Source organism: Hippocampus guttulatus, chromosome 23 (genome assembly GCF_054856545.1).
Source record: "Hippocampus guttulatus isolate MCC_2025c chromosome 23, RoL_Hgut_1.0, whole genome shotgun sequence".
Taxonomy (NCBI): Eukaryota; Metazoa; Chordata; class Actinopteri; order Syngnathiformes; family Syngnathidae; genus Hippocampus; species Hippocampus guttulatus.
This window is the reverse complement of record NC_141283.1, coordinates 2,421,953-2,449,147: the sequence shown is the minus strand read 5'-3', so window position 1 is coordinate 2,449,147 and position 27,195 is coordinate 2,421,953. Positions and strand designations below refer to the sequence as shown.

Genomic DNA, 27,195 nt, shown 5'->3' with positions numbered 1-27,195 from the left:
TCGCTATGAACGGGAAGAAAAAGTCGACACATCCAAACCTTTTGGACCTGCCAGTTTTCCAGCGGGGTTTGTTTGGGACTGTAAGCTTCTTCCAGGCTGTGTCTTATGTGAGGCTTTTGGCCATGCCGGTCGTGGAAGGAAGCAACCACTTTGGACAGGGCACGCATGATCATCTTTGCTTTCTCACTGAAACGAAGACTTTCCTAGGAAAAAATCAAATAAAACATTCCCGAGAGTTAACATTCACTACCATTGATGGGTTGAGAAGTTCAAAGCTACATTGCTTGACCATGGGCTGGCAGTGTACGAGTTTTAACGAGCACTTATTTTGGAAATGTTGCTTGAATAGAAATTGTTGTCGGGTCTCCGGAATGCCTGCTGACCCACAAGTGTTAAATTGAACCACAAGTTAAAAGTTTGATCATCCGTCTATGTCCGATGATGAGTTTCTGAGCTGGTGTGCAACAGTGGGGCAAGTTTGACTCCCCAAGCGATGATCAGCTAGGCTGGGTGAAGATCCCGAGCCCGAAAACTGCAACAAAATTTTTGATTCTTGGCCTATTCCGACAAAAGCATGTCACTTTCTCCCTGATAACATTAGCCGTTATTTTCCTCACTGGTTGAAGTTACAGACCCAATATCTTTTCAAATGCTGCCGGCAAAGGGATTCATAGTCTGAGCGTATTTCATTGAACTATGGGTTCTTTTTATTGTGTACTGTTGTGAAAGATTCAAGGGCAAATCAGTGAGTATGAACAGGTAAAGGCAAGACAGCACACAAATACATAACTTTCACATTATAAATGGATCTATCCTGATATGTTACTTTAGTAGTCTTTCATACATCTCCGCCATTTATATTCCTGGCAACTTTTATTTTTTTCCGGGGGAGGTAATGAGAACAAGCTTGCGTGATTCACCTTGGTACAGAGCGACATGATGGCATCCTCCTCCCCAAAGGAAAAAGGTGTTTTGCTGCACAGGTGCACATGGTAGCCCAGCTCGGCGTACGTGTGGAAGGACAAAACATGACGCCTGAAGGTGGGAGAGGAAGCATGCAATCGTGATTCGTTGTAAAACTTTTTTTTTTTTTTTAGCATGAACCCCCCACGGCAGATTTCACGGTTCTTCCTCTGGTCTTTCCGAACTCTGACACGAACAAATGAACCAGAACATTCTGTCGCATGTGAACGGCTACTCAGTGCAACACCAAAAACGCTGAATGGCGTCACGGCTAACATGGAAATTCCCAGGGGAAGCTTACCAACAAGCTTGTTCCTAATTGTCGCACAGCAAATTGGTTTTATGGGTTGTAACAGATTGAATGATGTCTTTATACCTTGGGAAAATCTTGGGAAAAAAAAAGAGATTGCCAGAATGAACCGTGTTCCACTTTGGAGGGTTTCACAGTGATTTGAAACATGTAATGATACGGAGCGCGTCCTAGTCGAAGAAGCAGCACAGCCTGATGTGCTCTCCGAAGCACTGAGCCGGCCGGGTTCATAGTCTGGTCAGACCTAAGGAAAAGTAGAACTCCATCTTCACGGCTCCATTAGCGTTACATAATTCAGCAATCGCAGACTAACTCGACAGATGAGCACCAGTAGGCGCTCGGTAGAATAAACGCCATCCAAAAGAGAAATGATCCCTGATGAAGGGAAAGACTTTGGTTGAGGGGAATTTTTTTTTTTTTTCCGAAGAGACAGGCGGAGGTGAGCCTTGATTTTTTATTTTTTTCCCCCTGAACAATCAAGGCAGGACAGTATGTCTGAATGACAAATTAATTGGAACATTGTGGCGCACATACAGATGAGCTGCTTTGAATGAACACAAATAAACACGCAGTGTGTGCTACGGGCAGATGGACGCAATGAAAAGAGAGCCTAATACATGTGAATGCAGCGCCCCGCTTCATAAACTAGACCTTCTGCTCATGGTCGAGGCAGAATCCATTAGATCGAGACGAGGACTATTGTCTTTTGCTACTGCTTACATCATCGACAGCAGGCAGACATCCATCGGTTGGAATGAATAATGGCTAAAATATTTCCTTTTCTTTTTTAACCCCCATGAAAAGCTTCCCATCGTAATCTGTAAAGAAAAGCCATACATTCAAGTAACAGGATCACACCACTTGGAATTATGGACCTAAATTTAGCAGCCTCATCACGCTGAGCTAATTTGAGATTATTATGTGCGTGAGCGTGGAAAAGCGGTTGTGGTTTGTGTAGATGAAGTTACAAGCATGTTAGGTTCATTGATGACTACATTGCCCATTGGATTGGATTGAATGCTTATTTGTGGAGACTCCAGCAAAGTGCTCATGATTTCAATACTTCTTTTATTTATTTTTGTGTGTTGTTTGGGCCCAGGTGGAGAGTTTGATCGCAGACTACGTCCTTACCCTTCGGGTAGGTTCAGCACGGTGGCTTTGGAGCAGTTGGTCTCAATGGTGACTAAGGGCGGCTGACACTGTCTGCTCTTCCAGTGGAACGGGGCAGCCTGGAGAAGGGCGGGGCAGCGAGTTGCCGAAATGTCATTGGCTGAGAGGGGCGAAAAGGGTGGAGTCGACACGCACACAGATGCAGAGATGGAAAACTTTCACTAAGCATACACATTGATCGATTCGGCAGTGCTGTAAAATATCCTGCTCTCATGTTTTTTTCCACTCAAATGAATGAAAATGCCATTAATCTCTTCCAGCCCCCCCCCTCCCCCAAAATAAAATGACCCTCTTTCGGGTGTGCTCACCTCGGTCAGTTGCCAGAGGCACAGATAAATTGGTCATTGGGATGTCTAAACTCGTCTTAGCTCATCAGTACGGCACTAATGTTAACAGTTCTTTCTAGATGATAAAGACTATATCACTCTGAGTACTATTAGGCTTGTCTTTCTACATGTGCTTGTCTTTCTACGACCATTTGCATTCAAACCGTTTAAAGTAGCTCGCAAACTGAAATGCTATGCGTCGTTTCGGACACATTAGGTGTGTTTGTTTTATGTTTGATTGCCAGTGAAATTGAGCTGGGAGTGGCAGTAAACAGCGAGGTGAGTTCACTGCCACCTTACAGAGCTTGTCAAAACAACAAAATTGCCTCGAAAAACTCAAGTCGAGTTAAGACGTATCTCAAGGTACCACTGTGTATTCAAATGAAGGCTGTGACCGTTAAAATATATTTGTATGTGGGTCACAGGCACACGTGACTTCTTACTAGTGTCTATTCCTCCCCAGCGCAGCAGGCCAGAGAAACTGATGAGGATCTGGGAAGGCTGCAGGCTGTCCACGCACAAGTAGTACGTCCCCCGCGCATAGGAGCACTAAGACAGACACACACGTAAGCACACGCGGGGCAACTTATCGGTCGAAAGGCAGACAAGGAGGAGAAAAGAAGCAGTGGAAGCCACGGGGAGGGGATGATAGTTCAACTGATAGAGGCTTGGCTTCATGGAGGAGAGTGGAGTTAAGTCAGGCGGGATAGACAAAAGGAAAATACAAGCGGGGGGGGGGGGGGGCCAGCAACAACGGTGATAAAGGAGACGACAAGGGTGATAGTGGTGGTGGTCTTGAAGTGTTGGGAATGACAAGCAGAATCGTCCCTATCCCAGCAGATATGCAAACACTCCTCCACCAACAACTTGAGAGTCGACTTACAACACCATAAGTGTTGATTTAAATGTGGCGCTACATATTAGCTTTGTGTCTAAAAGTTTGGACTGTCCATTTTGCCATTAAGCGTTTTAATCCAACTACTTCCCATATATAACAACACAGTTTAATGGAAGACACTAAATTGTCCATAGGTGTGAATGTAAGTGTGGATTGGAGACGCGTTATGGAAAATTGCTGCATCATCATCATCCACAACTCAAAAAGGTATGTACCTTAAGAAGAGACTTCTGGGCTTGGTGCGGGTACGTTTCCGAGTTATGGAACACCAACAAACGACTGAGTGCGGGGAGAGACATTTTTTTTTTTCAAAGGTCCCTCAAACATGTTTTGAATGAATGAGAGTGTGTGTGCGTGTTACCAGAAACATTTCGGAAAGTCTTCCAGTTCGACCCAAGCCTCTGGTAGGATGGGTTTGACTATGGGTTCCTTTTTTACGCTCCGAGGTGGATCTGAAAAGACGAGACGAAATTCCATTTTAATGACACGGCATGAATTTCTTCTCTGCACTACTTATGAACCATGTGTAGGCCCAAGCTTCTTTTTAACCATGACAACTGGCGAACACTGATTTCGAGCTAACGGCACAGTTGCCTTATTGAGACAATTCACAGTAACCTTGGATAAGGAAATCGGCCCAATGTGATTTTGAGGTCACACCTCTGAAAACTCAAGACAACAAAAGCCATTCCCCTGAGAGACTCATAGCCACTCATGTTCAAATCCTGATCTTAAACACAGTGAGCGGAATTGGCCTAGCTCCCACGTAATGGCATCCTTACTCCCACTCATCCACTCCCACTTTAACTCACCGACAATATGCACACCGACACACACACACACACACTCCATCCAATGAGATGCACGCACATACGACACACGGGCAATGCAGTCTCTGATATTGAGGAATGGTTGCCCGTTCACTCAAACCTGCAGGTGTTACTAAGCAACTGAATGAGGGCAGAGTAAACTGGCCGGCTGTCTAAAGGCATCATTTCAGCGCAGTCTCCTTGCAAGTGTCTTGGCCAACTAAAGGAGGCGTGCAGAGGAAAGATGGATACGGTGAAAAGTGGATGATTCCAGTCCAGGGCAAAAATCGCGGAACCTAAAAAATTTGAACTGCATACTTGCTTATAATAGGGTGAGTTGAGGTTTGGGTGTGAAACATGACGCTACTTTTGTGGCTCCCTTGACAGACTGGCATTATTAAATGAAGGGTATTTGACTTCATCAACCCAGTACGACATCCATTCTGACTCCAGAGAGGGGAAATTTCATGAGGACTTCCGCCAGATTCTACTGGAGTGAGCCTTCGATGATCTGATTTAAGTAGTCAAAATTGAGAATAGACTGATCATCGCCAGAGCCGATGATCGGCACCGATACTTTCCGTTGTGACAAATATCAGCATGCCTTGTAATCACGGGCATACTGTTGTAAATCCTATTTTGTTTTGTGTTTGTTTGGGGGGGTTTTTTCTTCTCAGAAATCAATTTGGGCCCTATTTAATTGTAAAGTGGCAGCCTTTACCAATGGAGACAACGTCATCGTCCTTCTTCTTGTTGTCCTCTGCGGGAACCTGAAGGGACAGAGTGAGCGAGAGTGAGTGAGAGTGTAAGAGAGAGAGGAGTGAGCAGTTGAGTTGCACAAGCATCCACAAGCACACCCCAAAGACGCGTCACAAACTCCTCCGGTGACTTCCGTGACAGCTGCGGTGGTGCGCCGTCCCCAATGATCACCACAGGACAGCAGACAGGGTTTAATGTGACAAGAGCCGCTCCTCCCATGCTGCTGCTCGACAACACCACCAGGGAATGGCGCTGCTAATTTACTCTGACTGTCACTAACAGATGAGGAGTTATTATGTCGTTGTTTAGCATGTTAATTCTGTTCAAGGGGGTGGGGAGGGGATTACTCAACTGCTCCAATGCCGCGTTCGTTTGCTCGACAAATAATTCCATTTTCCTAATTAGTCATTAGCAAATTCCGTCAAATTGTGTCTGAGCGAGCTAGGAAATTGGAAAGCACACGAGCGCATTGTGATACAAGGGACCCCCAACGTGGCAGTTTTGAGATATGAGCAGTCATCCAGATGTTTATTTTTTTCCTTTGACTTGCGAACCTAAACTTCAACATCAGTGTTGTACTGTGGTCGTGAACTCAGTTCTCTCACTTCACAATAAACAACTTTTTGGGGGGGGGGGGGGGTGAGCAATTAATCCAAAAAGAGGCTTCAAGTTGTTTAAATGGCACTCTGTTTGTTTACTGTCAAACTAAACATAAACCAAGTTGTGTATTTACAACTGTGCATTTACTACCAATCAATGCTGCTTTAAGAATGACACCCTAGCTTAATGCACACGTATAAAGGAAAATGCCATCGCCATGAATCCTTTTGGAACCCGTGAGGAGATGGCTGTTTGAAGACAATGCAATGCCGTCAAAATTCAATTTCAGGAGCTCTTGTGATTCCGGAAGATATCCCCAACACTTCATCTGAATTGTTCCTCTTTCAGAAGCACAGAGTAGCAATCCAAGTGGAAGTCCAACAGCTTATTCGGCTCTTGACGGCAACTCAACCTTCCTGGGCACTCTGATGACTCAGAACGAGTGTGTGCACATTGGCGTGTGCGCTTGTGTTTGTGTGAGTCACCTCTTATTTAAATAAGCGGGGTGGGGGAGTAACTCAGAAAGAAAAGAAGCCCCGTGATTAGGAGGCACACTTAACTTCCTCTCCGGCACATGCTTCGATGTAAAACAAATTCCATGTCACGCAAGTATGAAATGAAAGCAGTCACGACGAAAGCAATGTGAAACATACCACACGAAACAAGCATCTGGCTAGCAATCCACAGTATGTCTTCACTCAGTGTTCCTTTCTGTCAAAGACCGCAAACAGATGCACGGAAGCAGTGAAAGAAGATCCAAATCTAGTTCTTTGTTCATAAAATGTCGCTCTATACCAGCGCTGGGTCAGAAAACTTAGAAACTGTCTTAAATTGTGGCATTAGACTTTTGAGGTGCCACTGTCTAAATCAAAACAAACATACTCTTCGCTCACAGTCTACTGGTCTTTCGTGAGAAATCTCAAATGTAAGACTCCTGAGTTTTTTAATCTGCTGCCTCCTGATTAGAAAGCTATTTTTTATGACCAAATCACAGTCCTGGATGGAAAACTGGAGGAGAGACTATTTCTTTAATCCAGACTTCCTGGAGCTTTATTTGACAAAGTCAGCAGAGTTAAGTCGTCTTCTCCCTGAGTGACTTCGTCTGTTAGTTCTATTTTTCCTCCTCTCCGCTGACGTTTTCCAATTCTTGAATGAAATGAGTAAAGCAAACTCAAATCTTTACCGATTTGGATTGGACCTCAAAGGCCTGTCTTGGAAATGGAACAGCACAGAAGACCTTCGGTGATTAACCACATTCCGAGAATAGTCGGGGTTAAGGCGGCCTGCTTGCATAAGGGGCCTAATTCTTTCAAGCACATTAAAGAGGGAGGAAAAGAACTATTGGGGGGGGGATATTAGGCGCGTCATGTGACACCACCATGTTTTCTTTTTCTAATCCTCGTGGTGAGGGGCTGAGCGCAGATGTTGATTCTTTTGGCAAGAGTTGACAGAAACAGAGGGAGGGGGTCAAAGCGAGCAAAAAATAAATAAAAAATGCCTTCTCACATCGGCGACAGCGGATGCCTGATCCGCCATGTGCATGGTGGACCGCGCACATGCGCGCACACACTAAACGACAGCTTGTGCCCATGCTGCCCTGGTGTAACCTCGCTATCACTGGTCCCAGTTTCACAAGACAGCGATTCATCTCAACTATCTAACTGTATGCTGAGAGTGATGCGTTACAATCACCCCCCACACCCCCGCCCACCCCAGGAGACATACACACTGATGGCTCAGCCTCTAATTTCACCGTTTTTCATTTTTTTCCTCTCCATCTGCACGACCCGCCGCATCCGCCTGATGCCAAAGATTCTATTTCCACATCTCAGTTTCTTGCTCGGCTGCTTCCTCCCGATTTTTTTTTTTCTATTGGCTCGCCTTTTCATTAACCATAATGCTGCCCTATCTTTGTCGATTTCGCTCTGCCGCCGCAGCCGCTGTTGTTGTTGTTGTGGACCCACCGCCCTCGTCTCCCGTCTATTGCTAGCTCACTCTTTGGCGCAGATGTGCCCCTGGTCACTAGTGGCCTGGCTGGGGGACAACAGAAGTGACTTTGAGACTGGGTGATGGCTGCCTTGCTGTCGCTGACACAGAAAGCCGACATGATGGGCTGCGCATGGATGCGAGGGCAAGAATTGACTTGTGAGGCCTCAAAACTAAAGATGAAAAAAAAAACATGCATGACATCACTTTGAGCATCTAAACCATGCATGCCATGTGGGTAGTTTGATTTTGTGGATGCTGTAGTCCAGTAATCATCGCGAATGGCATCGAATAATTCAATCCCCCACCCCCCCGCCAAATACAAAGTATTAATAGTTTAAAAAGCAAATAGGGCAACCGGTAAAAGGAAAAACAAATGTAGCAACGGTGGTGTTATCAACAGCACAGGAAGCTGGGGGATAGCTGATGACACTTTATCGCAGAGTCTTGCCAATCTTAAATTTAAAAGCCTTTGGGTAGGCGTTTGTAATTTCAGAATATTTAGCATAGTTTTGTCTAAAACATTTGTTTACATCAAGTGTAAAAATTAGAAATGGGCGAGTACTGATCAAAGGTATCAAGCCAATACCAGTCTTATTTAAAAGGTACCAGTAGATGCTCCCGATACCAGCCACTGATACTGAAGGAAAACAAAATATGACATTAAGTAAGTCCTCCTGTGCTGTAGGTGGCGCTACAGTGCGGCAGTTTGACACCTCAGCAAATCATCTGTGTCAGAAAGAAAGGGCTTTGCTCACAATTTTTGTGTGAAATGAAATTTCATAGATCAAAAGTTCGAGAGGCTTCGGTACTTGGTATCGAGCATCCTTAATACGTGCGCGTCTGATGGCATAAACGATGCCACGCGTACCCTTACAGAGAGTGATTACCGGTACCTCGACTTCCTCGACGACACTCTCCCGGTTAACGTCACTTTCAGCCGCGTCGGGGTCGATGGGCTCGCGGCCTTCGTTCTCCGCTCCCTCAGGGATGGGGTCCAGATGGGGCATGTAGGACAGCTTCTTCGGAACGTTCCATTTGTCCATTCTGACGTAAAGAATGCATAGCGTGGGTGTGAACGTCACGCGGCATGGTGACACCAGCGCATCGTACGCTCAGACCTTTGTGGCTATGGACTGTGTCGTCTCGAGACGACTCGTGTGTCTTGCAACGCTAGCTAAATGAATACGATCGCAGATATGATTCATCCTTCCAAAATATTTGACAGCACACCCACCGCTGTGCGGGTCGGCTCGGGGGGCTCTTGACACGCTGATCGATGAAGGGGCTGGCGATGCCGATGAACTCCTCAGGTTCGGACACGGGTATGACTGCGAGAACGGAAGCGCACATCACGGCCTCGCTTGATCTCATTTCTTGTCTGAATGATGTCAGGCATAAGCTCGCCACAAGTCTCACTATTGAAATATTGTGGCTATCTTCCAACGCTGTATAACCTCTCATGCACATCTCCTGATTTAGAATTTGCTTTGCTCGCTACTCGTTATTTATCCATGACATTCACCTACACCGTATCACAGAATTTCACACAATGGTTTTGATATACGCCTCTGTATGCACATCAGCCCCCTTCTCGCCTCGGTTCTCTTTCTCTCCCGTTTACTTTGTGGTTCGGCGCTGATCACAGGGTTCTCGCTTTTCTTGCGGAACAGTTTCCATTGCGGCTCAGGCGGAGGCTGGGAGGGTAACACCAAGGGGCACGTTCGGGTCTGGGTCAACAGGACGACGTGGCTGTGGCGCAGACAGAGGTTGTAGCGACGGAGAGCTTCAGAGGAGTCGGCCTGTGCGAAGGCAAGAAAAAAGGGGAAGGCGCAGAAATCAAAGAAAATGACAAAATTAACAAGAAAGAAAATAAAAGGCAACTTTATGGGAAATTTACAATGAATGATATTTTAAAAAATCATGAAAAATATGTCAGTACACTTCTAATTTGGGACGTAATTTTGTGAGAAGAAGTTGAAAGTTGAAGTTTTGGTGAAAACATCATTTGATGTCAACGATGTAACATTTCAAGATGTAATTTTACAAGAATAATAAAATATGCCATTTTATGTGTGACTATTTTATGTAAAAACAAAGTAACAAACAAAATATTTAAGTTTTATGAAAATCAAATAAAAAAAATTTTAATTCTCAAAATAACACCACATCCAAAAAAAATGTCTCTTTAGGAGCACAGTGTCAAAATATTACCAGTGTTATAATTTTATTCAAAATGGGAAAAAAAGGTTGTAAAATCTGGACTAAAGTTGAATTTACAAGAAAAAAAAGGTATTTGATGCAATACCACAAAAAAAAAAAAAAGAATAAATTGTTGGGACTCCCTTGTCCTGAAAACAAAAAGGTGACTATGGAATGTGTGTGTGTTTTTTTTAAATAAATATGTAGTAGAATCCTTTATTTTCCTACTCCGAGACTTTATTCTACTAACACTGTGCTGCAACAGTCGTTTTTTTCCCCCCTTTTACTCCGTCGTAGTCCTTTGTACTTTTGAACAGATGCAAGCGTCGCAATGTACAATCCCACAAAGCAGCACCGATTCACAGAGACTCTCCAAATACAGATAACGGCAACATACTGTACATACCATTTTTGTGTACACATAGGGGTCGTCATGCAGCTGATTGGGATAGAAGCTGGCGCACACCACCAATTTGCGGCTCCCTGCGAAACAGGTGCGTCAAGTGTCATTTCCGTAAGGCATGAGCGAAAAAAAAGAAAGTGGCGCTTGTGCACCGTGTTTGTGACCTGACCTTTGTCCGTGTCCCGATGGCTCCTGTGTTCACTGAGGGCCAAACTCCACCTCAATTGTGCGCGACTCTTCTTGGGCTGCACTTTAGGGGATTTGTGGATGAATTCCGGGATGCTGCCTTGTAAGAAATCCCACGTTTTTCGACGGCACACGTAGCTGGGAGGAGGTTCAAGAAACAGTCGTGTGTTTTTTTGTTTTGTGACGTATTGCAAGTTCTTTGCCCACAATAATAAGCAAAACTTAATTATATGGAGCGGGACACCGGACACATGAAACTCTTACTTTATCGGACTGAATTCCGGGATCCAGCCGGTAAGATGGTGGATGAAGTTGAACTCTCCAATCTCGTCGGAGAGCTGCGCCATTTTACTGAGAGGGAAAAACAAATATGGGCGCAACAATAGGAAATGATGACATGAATACAAATAAAATATGAAGAAAAATGATCATTACCATCCATGAACAAGGCCATTTTAAAGGAACCTTGCTTTGTGCTGATGAGGAGTCCTGAATATTGAAAAGGGGGGTGCCCTGGGATACAAATTTAATTATATCTGACTTGGGCCACCGTGCAGTGATTGTTTCTCAAGCTTGTGCTTGCGACTCATAATTTTAAAAATACACGAAATAAAAAGGTAGCCGCTCGACTGCTTATATCTTGAAGGGGAAAAAAAAAAGAAAAGAAAGAGTCGGCCAGGCTTTTTTCTGTAAATGACGATTGCTTGAGGAAGACTGGCTGTGTCAGTGCCTCCCAAAAAATAAATATATGAATAAAAAACATTCATAAAATACAATAAATTTTTTTAAAAATTGAGCAATTGTCCAAATTTGCCGCACCAAGGACATAACAGACAATACGAAATGTTTTATCTCGGCAAAGGGGAATATCTCGGCATATCAGTAAAAGAAGTTGCCACACAACGACGACGCCACAGAAAATTCCCTCTCACACCATGATTCATATTATTCATCTGGTTAACTCCAAAAATGTGTTTTATCAATATCCGAGCACTTTCAGAACTTTCAAGCACTCTTATGGACCACCGTGTTTGACAGTGAGTATGTGTCAGCAGAAACAGATGGCCCAATAAGCTCTAATTGGCCCTCTTGGGAATCGCAGTGTTTGGTCCACAGTCATGGCACTCAAGGAAATGAATCCTCAACAGAAGTTCACCAACTCGGCTTAAAAATACACCTTTGCCCAGGAGACCAAAAAAAAAAAAAAATAACTACACTACTGTGACTTATGAATGCTTCGGTGGGGAGGGGCGATTGTCCTGTGTCCTTTGTTTCCTGATTCCGATGAAAGATTAATTCGTCGGTCAACCTTCAGTGGACAGTGGAACAAGTACCTTTCTACACACGCCACGGTGCTACATCAGTGACATGCCAGTAAGTTTGACACAGGAATGAGGTCAGACCAAGGTCTGGATTGAGTCAGCAAAATATGGCTGCAGGAATTTAAAGCACTTCACTTTTTAATTGCTTGCCAACAAATGGGTCTCGCGGGTGAAATTAAACAACCGGGTAAATCTAAATCTAAAACACAGTCAATGCGTGGTGTCTATGCGGTGGCTGTCGGGGGGGTTATTTGTGCTTTCGTTGTGTGCATGCGCCACAAATATGGATCTGCGCACTAACTGACGACGTGCAACACAGCAGAATACATGAATAAATCACCTTTTTTTTTTAAACAGTTTCTTTGAACCACTTGGGACTCTGTACTGGTCATTTGCATCCAACTCACTCCTTTTTGTTCAGCGACTGTATTTTAATGCGAATGTAATGAAACTCACGATGGGTGGTGATTTGTGTCTGATTTTGTCATTTTACAACACTACATATCAATAAAATGCTGTTTACATCAAATTCGACCTTTTGGCTCAATTGTGGCAATTTTTGAACAGCCCATTATTAATTTTTTTCTTGCTGTTTACTGGACTGAATCGTAACTTGCACTATGGTGAACTCATTCAGTCCCAAAGACGTCTTTTCAGACTTGGTCCAGAATTGGCTGGTACTGAATGAGTTAAAAAGGGGTTTTGTGTTGCTGAACCGTCCTGGAAAAAAAAAAATACGGAAACAATGCCACTCACTTTCTGTTGACATCTTCACTGAGCGGCCTTGTGTTCATAACTTTGACGAGCGCCTTGGCCAACAGCATGGGCCACAGCTCCGCCCGACAGCTGGATGCCGGCAGCAGCAGATTGTGGTCTTTGTCGAACGGCATGGAATCATCCACCGTTATCTTCCTCCAGCAACCCTGAATGCACAGAGGAAAGACTTTCTTTTTTCCCAGACTCATCTGTTGGAAACAAACAAGCAGTGAGTTTGTGTCTTAGCACAGTTTGTGTCATCAGGACCTGTCTGGGGCGGCGGAGAACGATACTACATAGAGCGGCGAGCGGTACACACACACACACACACACGGGCGTTAATAACCTGTTCACAGCTGCACCTGTCCGCCACCGGGCCAGTACGTGATGCGAGTCGATAAAATATGGCTCTCATTCTTGTCAAGCTGCTGCCCCAAGACAGAGATCAGGGATGGGCAGCTGGCAGCTCAAGGGACGAGTTTCCCCTCCCGAAATTATATATATATATTTTTTTTAATAACATTGAGGATTTTTCTTTTAATCCATCCCCCCAAAAAAAATAAAAAAACACTGATAAACATCGATTATACATTTTCCAATGAGAAATAGGGGGAAAAACTAAGGCTCCAAAATACGAAAAAATATTAAATAAATAAAAATAACACTGCGAATATGCAAATCTGCAGTTGCCAACTACAAACAGAAATATAATTAGAAAGACCGTTTCATAATTTATCAGAGAATGGGAAGGAAAGGTGTATAAACGTCAGAAGATTGGATTTTCCGAAGAGGCCCTGGGTCTTATACTGCCCGATACTAAAATGTGACTAGGCCTAATATTTTTTTGGGTGGATTTGGAATGACATGCATGCCAATAATAATTCCCCTATATTCATAAAATTTTGAGTGAGTTGAAAAGAAATGTACAAAATTAGTTCTTCCAATTCTTGTTCAGCAGTTTTGTGCCATCCTTGAAAGGTAATGCAAGCAAGCCCTTTTCACGGGGATGTTTTTTTTTTTTTGCTCAACTCTTTGCTGGGTTAGGATGGTGGCTCTTTTCCACATGCAATGAAAATGTATTAAGAGCATGGTTTTTTTACACAGAGGTGTGCATTTTCCTCAGATTTAAAATAGTATTTTTGTTCCTCTCACACTTACTTTGCCCAAACCTGATATCGAATCCAAGCGTACAATTTGACAGAACACTAAATAAAGCCAGTCTGAACCAGTTGTGCCTGTGAAAACTCTCCAGTATCCAGGCTGCAGTTATCCGGGGCGGGTTAAATCGAGGGCAACTGAATTTGGAGTAGTGTGTACTTAACTTCTAAAAGGCTTCTTCTTACTCCGGTGGCCATTGATCCAAAGCTCTCTGACAAGTAGAGTTGTAGGAATTGTGAAGAGCGAGCAACCATATTCATGTTTTTGGTTCTTTGGGAGGTCAATGGAGATGATATTTTCACAGCTTCGTTAATTGCATTAGTTTTCCTTTGCTGACTTTCAGGGAGGAATTGAGGGTCCATTTTTTTCCGCATGACACTCACCATCCAGAAGAGGCGCACCAGGTATTTCCCGTAGCTGTTGAAGAGTGGCACGTGGCCTTTGCCCGGCTTGCACAGTGAGTAGATATGCTCCCAAGGTTTCCAGCCGTAATGGTCGGAAACTTCGCGGTGGTGAAAGAGTTTCCAAACGATGTAGATCTCACTGATGATCCACCTCATCAACTTGGGAAGGAGAGAACAATATGCAACGCTATACACCAGATCCAAAGCTCACAGTGGTGCGCCATTAAGGTCTGGCAGAGTATCCAAGTCTAACTTATTGGCAGTGTCATTCTTTTTCTGGTTTATGTACTTAACTTAGCAATGACTTAAAAAATTCGTCAAAGCATGATGCTCCCCCATTCCATATTTATGAGAATTGTTAGCTGTTGGCACATAAGAATGATTTGTGGCACACGTCTTGCACCAGCTTTAAAAAAAATAAAAAAAATAAAAAAAAGCAGCCGCTGTTCAATAATTTGGCTGAAAAAAGAAAAAAGCACCCCACATCGAGGTGACGGGAATTTTTTCCCCCGCTAGTTCTCATTAAATCAATTAATTTTACATTTTTTGTTTGAAAGTTCACTCTAACTAAAGCTAAATGAAAGCTTGTGAGTTAATATCAAAATGGATACAAGTCACAGTAAAATTCAGCTTTGAGTTTTTGTACTTTTTAATATTTTGACTTCCGTGAAATCAGTATTTATTTTATTTATTGACCAAGGATGCAAAATGGCTAAAGGGGGTGGGGGGGTTTCTCCTTTTATCGTTTTGCAGAAATAGATCATAATCAGGAAAGGACACAACCATTCTTGTCCATCGTCCTTCGGAAAATCGTACTTCCCCGAGTTCACCATACTATATTCGGCACTCTTGATCTTGAACAACGACTCGGGTTCACGAACCTCACTGTGTAGCAGATGTTGGTTGGAGGACACCAGGTCAAAGCTGTTTGTGTTTTCAATAACCGTGGGTATCTAAAATAAAACACATGGGTGGAAAAACAGTGCGTTGGTACAACACAGAACTTTGCAGCAGTCACAGGTAACCTTTTTAAAGTCGACACCAATGTGTGGCCTACTTAACACTTCCCCGGGGGGAGGGGGGCCTTTGCTGGTCTCGCCTCACCGTGATACTCCCCTGACTGCCATATCCGCGATGAACGTTCTACTCGCACCCTAATAGACTCCAAAGAATGACTAATTCAATATTAACAATTGTGTTCGCTGATGGCGTCAGAGATCAACCGAGGGTCAAGGGTGGCTCTGTTTCCGGCGCTGGAGACGACCTAAATGAGTCGGCGCTTCCGTCGATAAAACAGGCTTGGAGATATCCGAGATGAAGAGAGACGCCATTGCGCGCAAACTGGAGACGGCGGGAAGCGCTTGCCTTTGGCCTCGGCTTCCCTGTTGGGAGGGATTTAATTAAATTCTATTGACATCAGGAGTGAAAAGGCAGATTGCGATCTGGTAATGACTTATTCAAAGAAAAAAAAATCGAAGGCCTCTAAGAATCGCTCACTCCCGCGCGAAGGGATGTGGAAGGGAAAAGTGTCGCAATTAAAACATCATTGTGGAACCATAAAGCCCATGTTTCCTCTCGTCGAGGCTGAGGGAGTTTGTTTGCCCAAGTGCGGAGCATGCCAGGCGTCTATTTGGGGAAAGAGGAGTCATTTCCATCCATTCATTTTGTACGGCACTTGTCCTCATTAGGCGACGCGGCCAAACTCACACTCAAGCGATTGGCATCTGTACCACCTCACTGCAAGGGAAAATCTGCAACCTCTGGTGTTTTGACCAGGAAACAACATTTTGAAGGACCGCATGTACACTTTATGTATTTAAAGTTGAAGTAAATGCAATTTTGTGATCCATGTGTTGAGGTTCACCATGCTGACAAGAAACTCTGTAGGACGCCTCCAGTACTGCACGTTCAAAGAAGCCGGAAGACTAATTCTCCCCTCTGGGTCCTCAAAGAAAAGCTGTAATAGGGAGAAAAAAAAGGAAAATGTAGCGAATGTCGATTTGTGTTCCGCTTAAGTGTAACAATCGTTTACATTTAAAACGGGAGGCTTCTTTGGATCTTCTGGCACTTTGCCTGAGTCCCATTTCTCCCTGTAGACATCCCCGTCATTCCACTCAGGCCACACGTCGTCCAGGCTATCCGTGGAAGTGATGGGTGCTGAACATACTCTGAAATTGGGAGAGGATGCAAGTCAAGACTCGCTGCAAGCAGCAGTTGTAGTTTGCTCTAGGCTCTACTCATTGGGTTGGCAAACCTGGTGAGGGAGTGGAATATTTGACAGACACTTGCTACACAAACAGCTCGGGAAATCTATCCATTCATTCGGTTTTATAGCACTAGTATGAATGAGGGTCTTGGGGAAGCTGCAGCCGAACCCAGCTAACTTTGGGCAGGGTACACATTGGACTGGCCCCTAGACAATCACAGATCACATCTAGACTAACAGCCATTCACACGCACCCCTAGAGACAATTTAGATTCTTCAATAAGGCTAACGTGCATGTTTTTAGAATGCAAGTGTAAGTTTTAGTATGTGCACATTCCACAAAGGAATAAAGTGTAGAGTTCTACACCAAACTGCAACTACTATAATAAATGGATGAATTCACATTAAAATACAATATGATGGTTTTTGGCACCAGTGTGGAAGTGCTTTTATATCATTTAAAAAAAGAAGTAAACTGTCCTAAATGTTGCAGGAAGCTTATGCTTGTATTGGCTAAAGTGCTAAATCTTCATAATCGTACGAAAACCAACTCACTCTGCCTGCACGTCGGATATTTTGCTGGAAGTGGATTCCTTTTTCTTGAACTGAGCTTTTGACATTGTGTGTCGGGCAAATCCCTCGTCGTCATACGTCCTTCAATGTTGCCTCTCTACCATGCCAAGTTGTTGAGACTCGACATCGCCATTTTCTCAAAAGCAATCGACGAATTCTCGAGCTTCATCGACTACTTAAATACTGGAAAGAAAGTGAACCGAGTGGACTTTTAAAGTCAACGCGAGTTTGAATTTTGAGACTCGGCTAGCTTGTGGCAGATAGCTAACGGTAACTAAGGGCAACGTGAAGCCAAACTCACTTAGCGCGTTGGTCGGATAAAGACACTTTACTGTATGTGGACTCGTTATTTTGTATTTGTGCCGTTGACATAATGCATAAAACTTGAAACGAGCTTTAAAGTAATAACAGTAGCGTTTTTTCTTCTAAATGGCTGGCATGCCACAGGTGCGTAGCCTACCCTCTTCCGGTCTCACGCTGAAATGTTTGGTGTGTTGCCGCGTTCTACGTCTGGTTGCTATGCGGAAGTCTGGCGGCTTTTTACCACGAAAAAAACGAGTACATTTATTTGTTTTAAAAAATCTTTAATATGTATTGCTATGGATAGAAAGTTCCATAAAACTAAAGTTTGCATAAGGAATAAAATACGCCAATGTTATTCCATTATTTTTTTATAATGAAAATAACAATTAAAAATACTACTACTAATAATACAATCGATGCCCTCAATTAAAAACGTCTTCAAACTTAACCTTTAAATCCAAGCAAAGGAAATCTATGTATAAGAACTTCTGGAAGTTAAAGTTTCATCACCGCAATCACTATCATGATGTCGAAACATCAACACTGCATTTGTATTGTCAATGAATCGACACATCTGCACAACACACAATACAATATTATATACAGATAAATTCAATTTAATCTAGACAGCATGAGAACATTTACCAAGCAGTCAATATGCATCGGTAAAACTGGTTATTCTCCTCACCATATTTTCACATGTAAACGTGTGTAAAACGACTCTTCATGCACAATTTACAGGAGATCATGTTTTTTTTTAACTCAGACATTAAATAATGGATGAGCACCGAGGCATTTTACCACACACATCGCAAATCAGATACATCTTTATCGCCACTTTGAGCTTCCTAAAATAGAGTGTTCCTTCCTAAGTGTTCAAAACAATGTATTATTGAGTAAGATAAAAACAAATCTGTATTTTACTCAAATAGCACCGGGGGGGATTTTTTTTATTCAATTGCAGAGGCATTTATTTGAGGAAATACAGCTGAATATGTCAGAACTGCTGTACAAATCACCTTTACAGCTGTACAAACAGCACAGTAACACCGTTAATGCTTAACTATGGCACAGTCGTGAAATCGAATGCAGAGCAACAAACAAGAGTGCAAGGGTGTTTTGTTTTTATAAGGGGGGGGGCTTTATACCCCTTTTGCATACACAGTGGCAAGCACTCAAAAGTAAAGGGTCTCACACATAAAAGGCAGCAAGGGTGTGCAGGTTGTCTAACGTAATTATAATAATAAAAAATAAAAAAAATTGCCACAACCCCTGCAATTGGCTGGCAACCAGTTCAGGGTTTACAGCGCCTACTACCAAAAGTCAGCTGAGATAGGCTCCAGTACACCCGCATTAAGTGGTTCAGATCATGGATGGAGAGCTGGATACCCCCCAGTCCTTGTCGACGGGTAAAGTCCAGGTCCAAGAACGGGCCAATCTCAAGTATTTACGCCTTGGGATTAATTCTTAGTGGTGGAATAAAACAAGCACAGAGTGGTTTGAAGGTGGATGATAGAGACTGTGAAGATCTTTTGGAGGCTATCAAGATAACATGTTGCTGTCGGGAAAGCTACTATTAAAAAAAAAAAAAAATGTATAAAATGAAACCAAGCCTCAGTCCTCCCAAAACATTCTCGCCCTGGCTTGCATCTAAAGGGGACGACGGCGTCAGGGGCGCGTTTTGTGTCTGTTAGTGTGAACGTATCGAATGTTAGCAGCAGCCAGGCTTGCTCTCCGCCGCCACAGTCTCCTGGTCCAGTCTGATGCGGTCCCCGTTGCTCTCCTCGTACGGCAAGCCCTTGTCGTTTGCCAAGATATTTTCCACCAGGAATTTGGCCGCCTCGTCCACATTGATGTTGTCCTGGAGGAGGAAGGAACAAAGTCAATAGCCATTCGTACAGTTTCAATTGTTATATAAAGAAAAGGGGAATGACAAGAAAGTCTGAATCACAGCAAGAGTGGGCAATTGTGCGCTGCGAGGTTACTAATGACCATATCACGTTGACAAATGTGAACAATTTATTATTTGTCAAGGAAGCCCCCCGACGTGCCAGACGGCAATATTGTTCCGTTAGTCCAGTGAACACATCTTTCGATATGAAGTGATATGTTTGGGCAACAGCTGGCAAATGATTTTAGCAGGCAGCCAGAGGCCATCAGAGACAAAGTGAAAACAGACACTTTTTTTTTTTTGTCCTTCACACTGTAGATTAAAGAAGTAATGAATATGAATGTCTTTTCCCCTGCCCCCGTTCCAGAACGGTGCATCTTTTAAAACAATAAATAAATAATACAGATACACAAACACAAGTCAATTATTGTTTATGAATGAAAACTTGTGACTCGAGTCCGATCTGCTGTTCAAAGCTCACAGTCGTGATCAATGCAAAGCATGTGATTCTGGTCATATGATCAACTTTTTTTTTTTTTTTTTTTTTTTGCTTGGGTAAAGCAGTGCAATCTCCTGACTTGAGTGCTTCGCTCACTTCCCCTCATGACAGGCAGCAGACGGACGTATCGCCATTCCAGTCAAAGTGATTGGTCGCCGTGTCACGCACCAACACGAACTGTCCCGTCACGCCCGCGCTGCACCATTCTCTGTTCACATGACGTCGAGTTAAGGCTGTGTGTGTGAGTGTGTGTGTGTGTGTGTGTGTGTACAAGATGAGGAAGTGGCGGGACACTGAACCATGCATTAAGAAAGTAGCAAACCATACTGGGTCTTTTATTATACTGTCGTGTAATTTGTTGTGAAATTGCATACTGCTTCCATTTTGTTTTCGATTTGTTTGCATGAAATTGGATGAATTTTTTTCCCCCAGCAGCCAATTGTCTTCATCCTTTCGTCACATTTCTCTCGGCTCTACTGCTTCCAGTATGTGTATGAGGATTTGAGATTGTTATTTATTTATATGCAGGCACTGTTTATTCATCCAATGAGATTTCTAATTCATCCTGACACGGCCTACGAGCTCACCTGTGATGACGTCAGCATTTTTCTGTCCTCTGATTGGCCGATAAGACCAAGCACGTTCGAGAAGCAAAAAAATGTCGATTACACTTTGCACACATTAATACGTTTAACAATCAGCATTAGCTAGCTAGCTAGATATCACAACAACATTGCTGTCTGTGCTCTGGCCACCATTTTATGTGCGGGCTTTGTAATGCTATAAAGTGCATCTGCGGTATAATGAGACACTCCATAAAGAGCTAACCACCACTAAGCCCGACAAAAGTGGAGAAAAAAAAACATTATGTAGTGGCATAGTTGTGAGAAAAATGATATGGAGAAAAAAAAGCTTCCCAAAATATTGATGCTGTCCATATGGGACGGAAAGCATTTAAACAGACAAACAAGCCCATGTCTTTTTTTTTTCTGTAAAAAAAAAAAAAAAAAAGTGTGCAGATCATAAACTTGGTAACCTGTGACATCTTGACTGCAACACTGCAACACGATTATCTCTCAGATAACCTCTAACCCTGTTAGCTGTGTGGACTGCAGCATCCCTCAATCGCTGTCATGTGATATCACAGCAGCCAAGGCAGGCGGAAAACATCTTGAAGTGGTTGGAAAACGCCTGTGTTGAACCAAAGACAGAGCGCAGTCGTAACCACCATGATTGCGCCAGACTGAAAGAAGAAGCAGGCTTGGCTTCCCCTCCGGGAGGACTTGTGAGAGGAAGTGCATTCGTCACTTGAAGAACAAAAACGAATTTCAATCTGGCGACAAGATACTTCCAAGAGGCCAAAGTGTTGAGACTTATGCTCACGGCGTCTAACAAGTGGCTCGCACCGCTATTTTCTGCCAAATGTCTCTGATAAAATTGATGTCGGGGCTCTCAGGTGCTTTCCCACCAAACTCAAGCAAAGCACGATCATGCCTTTATGGAAATGACACAGTCATAGTTCTGACAGAAGTGAAAGCGTAGAATTGCCTGAAATGGAGTGAGCGTATTAAATTGTGGGAAAGAGGTGTCTTGATGTATGCCTCACCTTGGCGGATGTCTCGAACCAGCCCAGGAAGCCCGTCTCCTTGCAGAAGTTATCCATGAGCGTCGTGTCTTTAAAACCCTCCTTCTTCTGGTCACACTTGTTGGCCAGCAGTACCGAGGGGATGGGGCTGCCGTTGGCCAGCTTCACCTTGCTGTCTAGGTCGTGCTTCCACTTGGACACAGCCTCGAACGTGGAGCCCCTGGTCACGTCGAAAACCACGAAGGCCCCTACCGCCTCCTTGTAGTACACCCGCGTCATGTTCCCGAACCGCTCCTGACCTGGAATTCAGAGGGATGTTGAGGAACTCCAATAATTGGCTTCAAACCCTCAACAATTCCTCTCCCTTGTCCCCCTCCCCCACCCAAAAAAAAAAACACGACCCACTTTCCTTCATATGCCAGGGGGCCTAATCCGTGCAGAGAAGTAATCTGCCATCATAATAAGCCTTTTCTCTCCTTATGGGCTGTCTGTGAGAACATCTGAGGTGATACATCACAATGGAATTAGCGCATACGAGACGCCTCAAAAGGGACGCAGCTAAAATGTTTTTAAAAAATTGAAAAAAAACTTTTGAATACGTAATGGGAATAAATGGTCCTAGACAACTTTTTCCAGGTACACTTTATAAAGGCAGCGCCCAGGGATCGACAATAACTTTTTTTTACTAGCACAATAGGATGCTAATGTCAACTTTTAAGACCACGAGCAGAAAATTTGAATGACAAATGATGTCATGGAAGTGACGAATCATCTTCCACTTGAGTGTAGGTACGCAGCGGCCATGCCGGCGAGTGGTTAAAGTGGTGTGACGCAGAACAGGGTGTTTGGGAGTGAATCCACTGTGGGGCCTTAAAGGCCTGATGCTAATTGCTCATAATTGGCAGGCTAATTTTAGCTCACGTAACCCCAGGTGAATGCACAAGAGACACGACACAGTAGCGTAAAGAGCTGATTCCAGATCTCATACACCAAATGGACAGAACGTCCAATATTTCTTTTCAATTAATGCACCAAATCCGTATATTTTCTTGAAGAAAGCACAGCATTCGAAAACCAGCATTAACTAAATGCGAGTAACCTCAATGGTTACCCACTTTGATTTTGTGACACGCGCAGTCATTCACAACTCGATCAATATCAGAGCGAGGCCGTCAGCCAGTCGGAGTGGTCCTCCTCCAGGGTAAACGTCTCTGAAGACTCGCATCGAGCGATTATATCGACACGGTGGCGTACAAGCACGAGTGCCAGCCGTTACGGGCTAATGACGGGCTAATGACTTATTTTCATCACAATAAAATACAGGAAGCATGACCACTTGTACGGGTGTGCCCATGACGACGGTTTTATTTCAATAAACAAATGTGTCGATGACGTTCCAACGTGTGTGTTGACTTACAAGTTTCATTTGTGCCATGACCAAGCTCTGAATTCGAAATCAGTTACAAAGGTATCTAGCTAGCTATCGCAAATCTATCGGTTGCTAGCTATCAAGTTAGTTTGCTAGTTGGACAGCTAGTTAGACATCTAGCCATCTCGTTTTGTTTTAGTCAATCATTCAGGAATTAGCCTGTTGGCTACCATTTGGACACACAATTAAAAAAAAAAAAGTTTTGTTAACAGTCCAACCAAAGTCTGCGCTCCACCAAATGCTATTCTAATTTGTAAACAGCCAGTGCGTTGTTTGTACCGAATAACTAAAGTTAGACCAGCTAAAAAGCGTTAACGAGTGTCATATGCCACTAACCCAATTAGCACAGGAATGGACTAAAGACAGTGTGAGCGCATCAGCACTGCGCACACACACACTACACACACCACATTAGACGACAAATGACACGTATACAGCCGGTCACATGTCGCCAACATCATTAATACTCAACTAACGGGGCCCTTTTATTTTATTTTTTGTGCGTGGGAGAAAGCGAGACGATGTCATCAATATCCATAGTTGCTCTACGCCGGTACGCGTTGCCACTGAGTGGGTGCGCATGTTGCCATGGAAACTGTCCAAGCTAGACGCAGCAGTATAGCAACAGCAGCAGCAGCAGCAGCGGCGGCAGTGGTAGAAGTGCAATCCCTCGGATGCCTTCATGCAATAGTCCAGACATGGGTGGTGCATTTGGTATTCAGACCTTCAGACAGTTAGCACTTGTCTACCTTAATCTTTTGGAGGACATTTGTGAAATCTGATTGGTTGAAGAAAGTCCCATTGCTAAAGCAGTCCTGAGCGCTATGAGCTAGAAAGCTAGATAATTATTAAACATATCCATACAAGTCTTCCCCCCCCCCTTTTATCTTTCTTTTCGAATCATGAAATAAAATAAAAGTCACAATTCCTTTGGAAAATGGACTTTTGGGAATTCGATTGTGTTTCTCTCCTAGGGTGAAATTAAAAAGCTGCATGGTATGGGGGAGGAAGGATTTCCTCAGCTTGTCAATGCAGAAGGGCAGTTGGCCCTCTGCCGGGAGATGGTGTTGTGCAGCGGATGCTGCGCATTCGCCCTCAATGGACAGAAGCTTGTGCGGCTTCTGTCACAGATGTAAGGCTGCCCAACTCTGTGCCCATGACAGAGTCCGCCTTCCACCTCATGTTAGCCGGCCGAGAGGCTTTTGACGCTGCTTCGCGATCACACAACTGCATTAATGAGGGCCACCACACGCCGGTCGTACATCTGCAGCATCTTTTTACAGATGTCAAAGGAAACCAGACTTAGTCTGTATTGGTGGCTTTCAGGAGATTTTATTTTGAAAAATAAACGTAGCCATGACTACCCGCTGTAATTAGTCAGATAGAGGTTGTAGTCATGGAGGCAGTTGTAGGCACATGACCACGATGTGATCTTACTGCAGATTAGCCGAGCATTGAGCAACGGCACGCTAACCGCTAGCGTGGTCTTCTTCCACGCTTACCGTCAACTGACCTGACGTCACGTAATATGAGGAACTCCTGTGGTCGCACTCGGTGTACATGTCGCCCTTGAGGCGAGATGAAGGGCAAACTGACAACTGGGGACTGGATTTGAAGCGACAATATGTAATGAGTCGGTCTTAACATAATGGCAACCCTGGATCACCTAGCAGTAGCATCCGTGCTAACAACACTTTTAAGGCATGCGAGCTATAAACACTCTTCACCAGAATAGCATAAAAATCAGAACGTGAAGAGAAACATTTCCCAGGTGTACTTTACAGTATGACACATTTATTTGAATTGACGCCAACCATTTTGTCTGCTTTGACGGAGCAAATAGCAATTCTATCCAAGCGAGAGTATCAATTTAGGGTAAAAAGGGGGCTTGACATTTCAAGGCTTCAGGCTGATTACTATCATTCCTTCCAACGTGTGATGACCATTAAGACGGAGGATGAGCACGCGTATTAAGACCTCCTCTCCTCAAATAGCCCGATAGCGGGACTTAACTTGCTCTTTATACACTTTTACGCCATGTTCTTACTCATTTAAGTTTCACCCTGCCCTGCAGCAAGTCCGTCATTAGGAAAAGGAACAGCATGACGAAAGCAACACAAGACTATTTCAAGGGAAGGGGAGGTTAAAATTAAATATTTTTGCTTGTCTATTTATTTAGTTAGCAAGCAACCACTTGCAACTCTCCACTTGCCACCCTCCTGCTCCGCATTCCTCGAGATCAATTGGCCTTTATCACGGTCTGTCCGACTGAATTCATTCAAGACATTCATAACTTCAAAGTCGTTACAGAGCGTCTGAATATTAAATAACAACGTTCCTTTGTGCTTCGTCATGGGATGATGCGACACATGGACAGCTAGAGACTACAGAAGTCATGACTTCAATTTAGAATTACGGTGTGATGCCGCTATAGCGTGGTTTTGAGCCCGGGAAAACCCCGTTACTGTTTCAATTTTGAGTTAATGCGTCAATGTAGCATGGCCCACAATTTTGCTGAATTTTCTGCTTTGTTTCATCCAGACTGAACCGGGGCTGGCAAATGTTAGCATATTAGTTGCCACGGCAATGGGTGAAGCAGCAAATTAAAACAACTAACTGCAAGGCAAACGTTGACTGCACAACACACGGAATGAGCTCACAAATATCAATATCGCGCTGTGTTGAAAATAATTTGGTATGGTATTTATCAGGTCATGAACAGAAATGAACGACTCATCATGTCAAGTGTGTCAAATGGATTGATTTTTTTTGGAATGTGGGAGGAAAGCGGAGTACCCGGAGAAAACCCACGCAGGCACGGGGAGAACATGCAAACTCCACACAGGAATGCCGGAGCCGGAATCAAACCCTGCACCTCTGCACTATGAGGCGGATATGCTAACCATACACCCACCGTGCCGTAATCACATTATCAGTGTAGTTCTTAATATGAATACCCAGTTCACATTTATACAAATAAAATAAGTGGTGTTCTTGTAACTTAGTGGAACTGAGCATGTTAGGTAAGGGACAAAAAAAAATCTGTAAACACACACAATGCAGCTCAGTTTCTGTCTGGCTGCTAGAATGGTATCTACTGCTTGTAACATTTTTATTTGATGGTCTGACGTGAGATTTATTTCTAATCTAGAATATGTGCCTTGACTCAATAAAGGTTGGCAAACACCGCTTCGAGTCGTGTTTGTAGATGTTGGATTTTTTTTCTTTTTTTTTTTGTCCAATCAGATTTCAGCACATTGCTATGTTCATCTTATCTGCCCAGAGACCTTCATAATCACCCGTGCTGGCCCACGCACTTACGACACAGTAACGGTACCAAGAGAGTGCTCAAATTCATCCTCACAGGGCCAGCAAGATGATCAGCATTTCTCCATCCTCTGATTGGTCGATCAGAGCAACATTTGTTACAGCCAATTTAAACAAGAAAAACACGCCACTAACAATCTGTACGCATTAATACATTCAATACTTTAGCATCTCTGATGAGTAGGATTGTGTTTAATTCCCAAAAATGTTTTTGTCATGTTCTTGGATAAATATTGATCTGCTCCGAAATATGTACGTATGTGGAACTGTTGCGAGTTATTGTATTGCAAATAATAATATGGGTTATTTCGTGTACAGGTGTCTGAATGACCAGTAATCAATATTTTTGGAAGAACCAGGGGAATGAAATAAATCGAAAAATGCGCCTGGGGCCCCATGAAGGTGGGCCGGCTCTTGTGGTTGAGTGGATAATAACAACAACGTGACCTACATTCCATGGGCAATTATGAGCTGCAATGAACAGAGTGGGAAAGTTTCAGAATTTTTAAAAGACAAAACATGACTTTTTTTCCGGGGGGGGGTCGATGTCCATGCGTGTGTGTGTTTTACCTGCGATGTCCCAGAGCTGCAGTCGGACGAGCGTCTTGCTGTCCCAGTTGAGGACCTTGAGGGCGAAGTCTACGCCGATGGTGGCTCGGTAGTGCTGGGAGAAGAGCTGGTGCACATACCGCTTGATGATGCTCGTCTTGCCCACGCCCAGCTCCCCGATCACCAGCACCTTGAACAAGTACTCCTTGCACTCCGACACCGAACCACCGGCCATGCTCGCCTGCAACTACAGCGCTACACTTGGACTCAACTTTTTATTTCAGTATGTGGGTGTGTCTGCGTGTGAGTGTGTCATGAGTTGTTCCTCCGGCACGAAAGGGTTGGGGGGGAAAAAGAAAAGTGGGCTGTAACGGACCGGGTTGGTCCACAAAGCAGAAATTACAGTTGTGCATTTTCCTCCTCCCCCTTTTCCTCCCGTGAAGGCGTCACAACGTCACACGACCCGGAAGTGTCAGGAAACTTTTCCTTTTTCCCCTCTCACAAAAGTTTTCTTTATACAACCACAGGCACCACAGTTCAATAGTTACACGGAGTATAACACTGATATGCCTTTATAAACT

The 27,195-nt window shown here is 43.8% G+C and overlaps 2 protein-coding genes across 2 annotated transcripts in view; both read right to left on the bottom strand.

Annotated features, from left to right (window-relative positions):
• Nucleotides 1-17,078, bottom strand: part of LOC147185692 (androglobin-like) — a 29,933-nt gene extending 12,855 nt beyond the window's left edge. Inside the window, exons 1-19 of the mRNA XM_086104555.1 lie at nt 17,014-17,078; nt 16,285-16,420; nt 16,117-16,209; nt 15,134-15,205; nt 14,232-14,411; nt 12,691-12,857; nt 10,877-10,963; nt 10,596-10,750; nt 10,430-10,506; nt 9,446-9,623; nt 9,059-9,152; nt 8,718-8,868; nt 5,198-5,246; nt 4,029-4,119; nt 3,883-3,946; nt 3,199-3,318; nt 2,405-2,598; nt 921-1,035; nt 39-203 (exon numbers count right to left, since the gene is read on the bottom strand). Of these exons, the coding sequence (XP_085960681.1) occupies nt 39-203; nt 921-1,035; nt 2,405-2,598; nt 3,199-3,318; nt 3,883-3,946; nt 4,029-4,119; nt 5,198-5,246; nt 8,718-8,868; nt 9,059-9,152; nt 9,446-9,623; nt 10,430-10,506; nt 10,596-10,750; nt 10,877-10,963; nt 12,691-12,857; nt 14,232-14,411; nt 15,134-15,205; nt 16,117-16,209; nt 16,285-16,420; nt 17,014-17,078 (2,253 nt within the window). The remainder of the gene's footprint in view (nt 1-38; nt 204-920; nt 1,036-2,404; nt 2,599-3,198; nt 3,319-3,882; nt 3,947-4,028; nt 4,120-5,197; nt 5,247-8,717; nt 8,869-9,058; nt 9,153-9,445; nt 9,624-10,429; nt 10,507-10,595; nt 10,751-10,876; nt 10,964-12,690; nt 12,858-14,231; nt 14,412-15,133; nt 15,206-16,116; nt 16,210-16,284; nt 16,421-17,013) is intronic.
• A 1,188-nt stretch (nt 17,079-18,266) lies between these two features.
• On the bottom strand, nt 18,267-26,949 carry LOC147185691 (ras-related protein Rab-32-like). The gene is made up of 3 exons (XM_086104538.1): nt 26,636-26,949; nt 21,331-21,608; nt 18,267-19,195 (listed from the first exon to the last, which is right to left on the bottom strand). The coding sequence occupies exons 1-3, from the start codon at nt 26,847-26,849 to the stop codon at nt 19,046-19,048; spliced, it is 642 nt and encodes a 213-aa protein (XP_085960664.1). The 5' UTR covers nt 26,850-26,949; the 3' UTR covers nt 18,267-19,045.
• Nucleotides 26,950-27,195: the final 246 nt, after the last annotated feature.

Bases quoted from the DNA above. Each gene is read 5' to 3' on its own strand.
- LOC147185691 (XM_086104538.1), bottom strand. From the start codon at position 26,849: ATGGCCGGTGGTTCGGTGTCGGAGTGCAAGGAGTACTTGTTCAAGGTG. The intron at 21,609-26,635 runs GTAAAACACACA...TCTGAATTCCAG, and splicing joins GCAGCTCTGGGACATCGCAG to GTCAGGAGCGGTTCGGGAAC. The intron at 19,196-21,330 runs GTGAGGCATACA...TTCCTCCTCCAG, and splicing joins GGTTCGAGACATCCGCCAAG to GACAACATCAATGTGGACGA.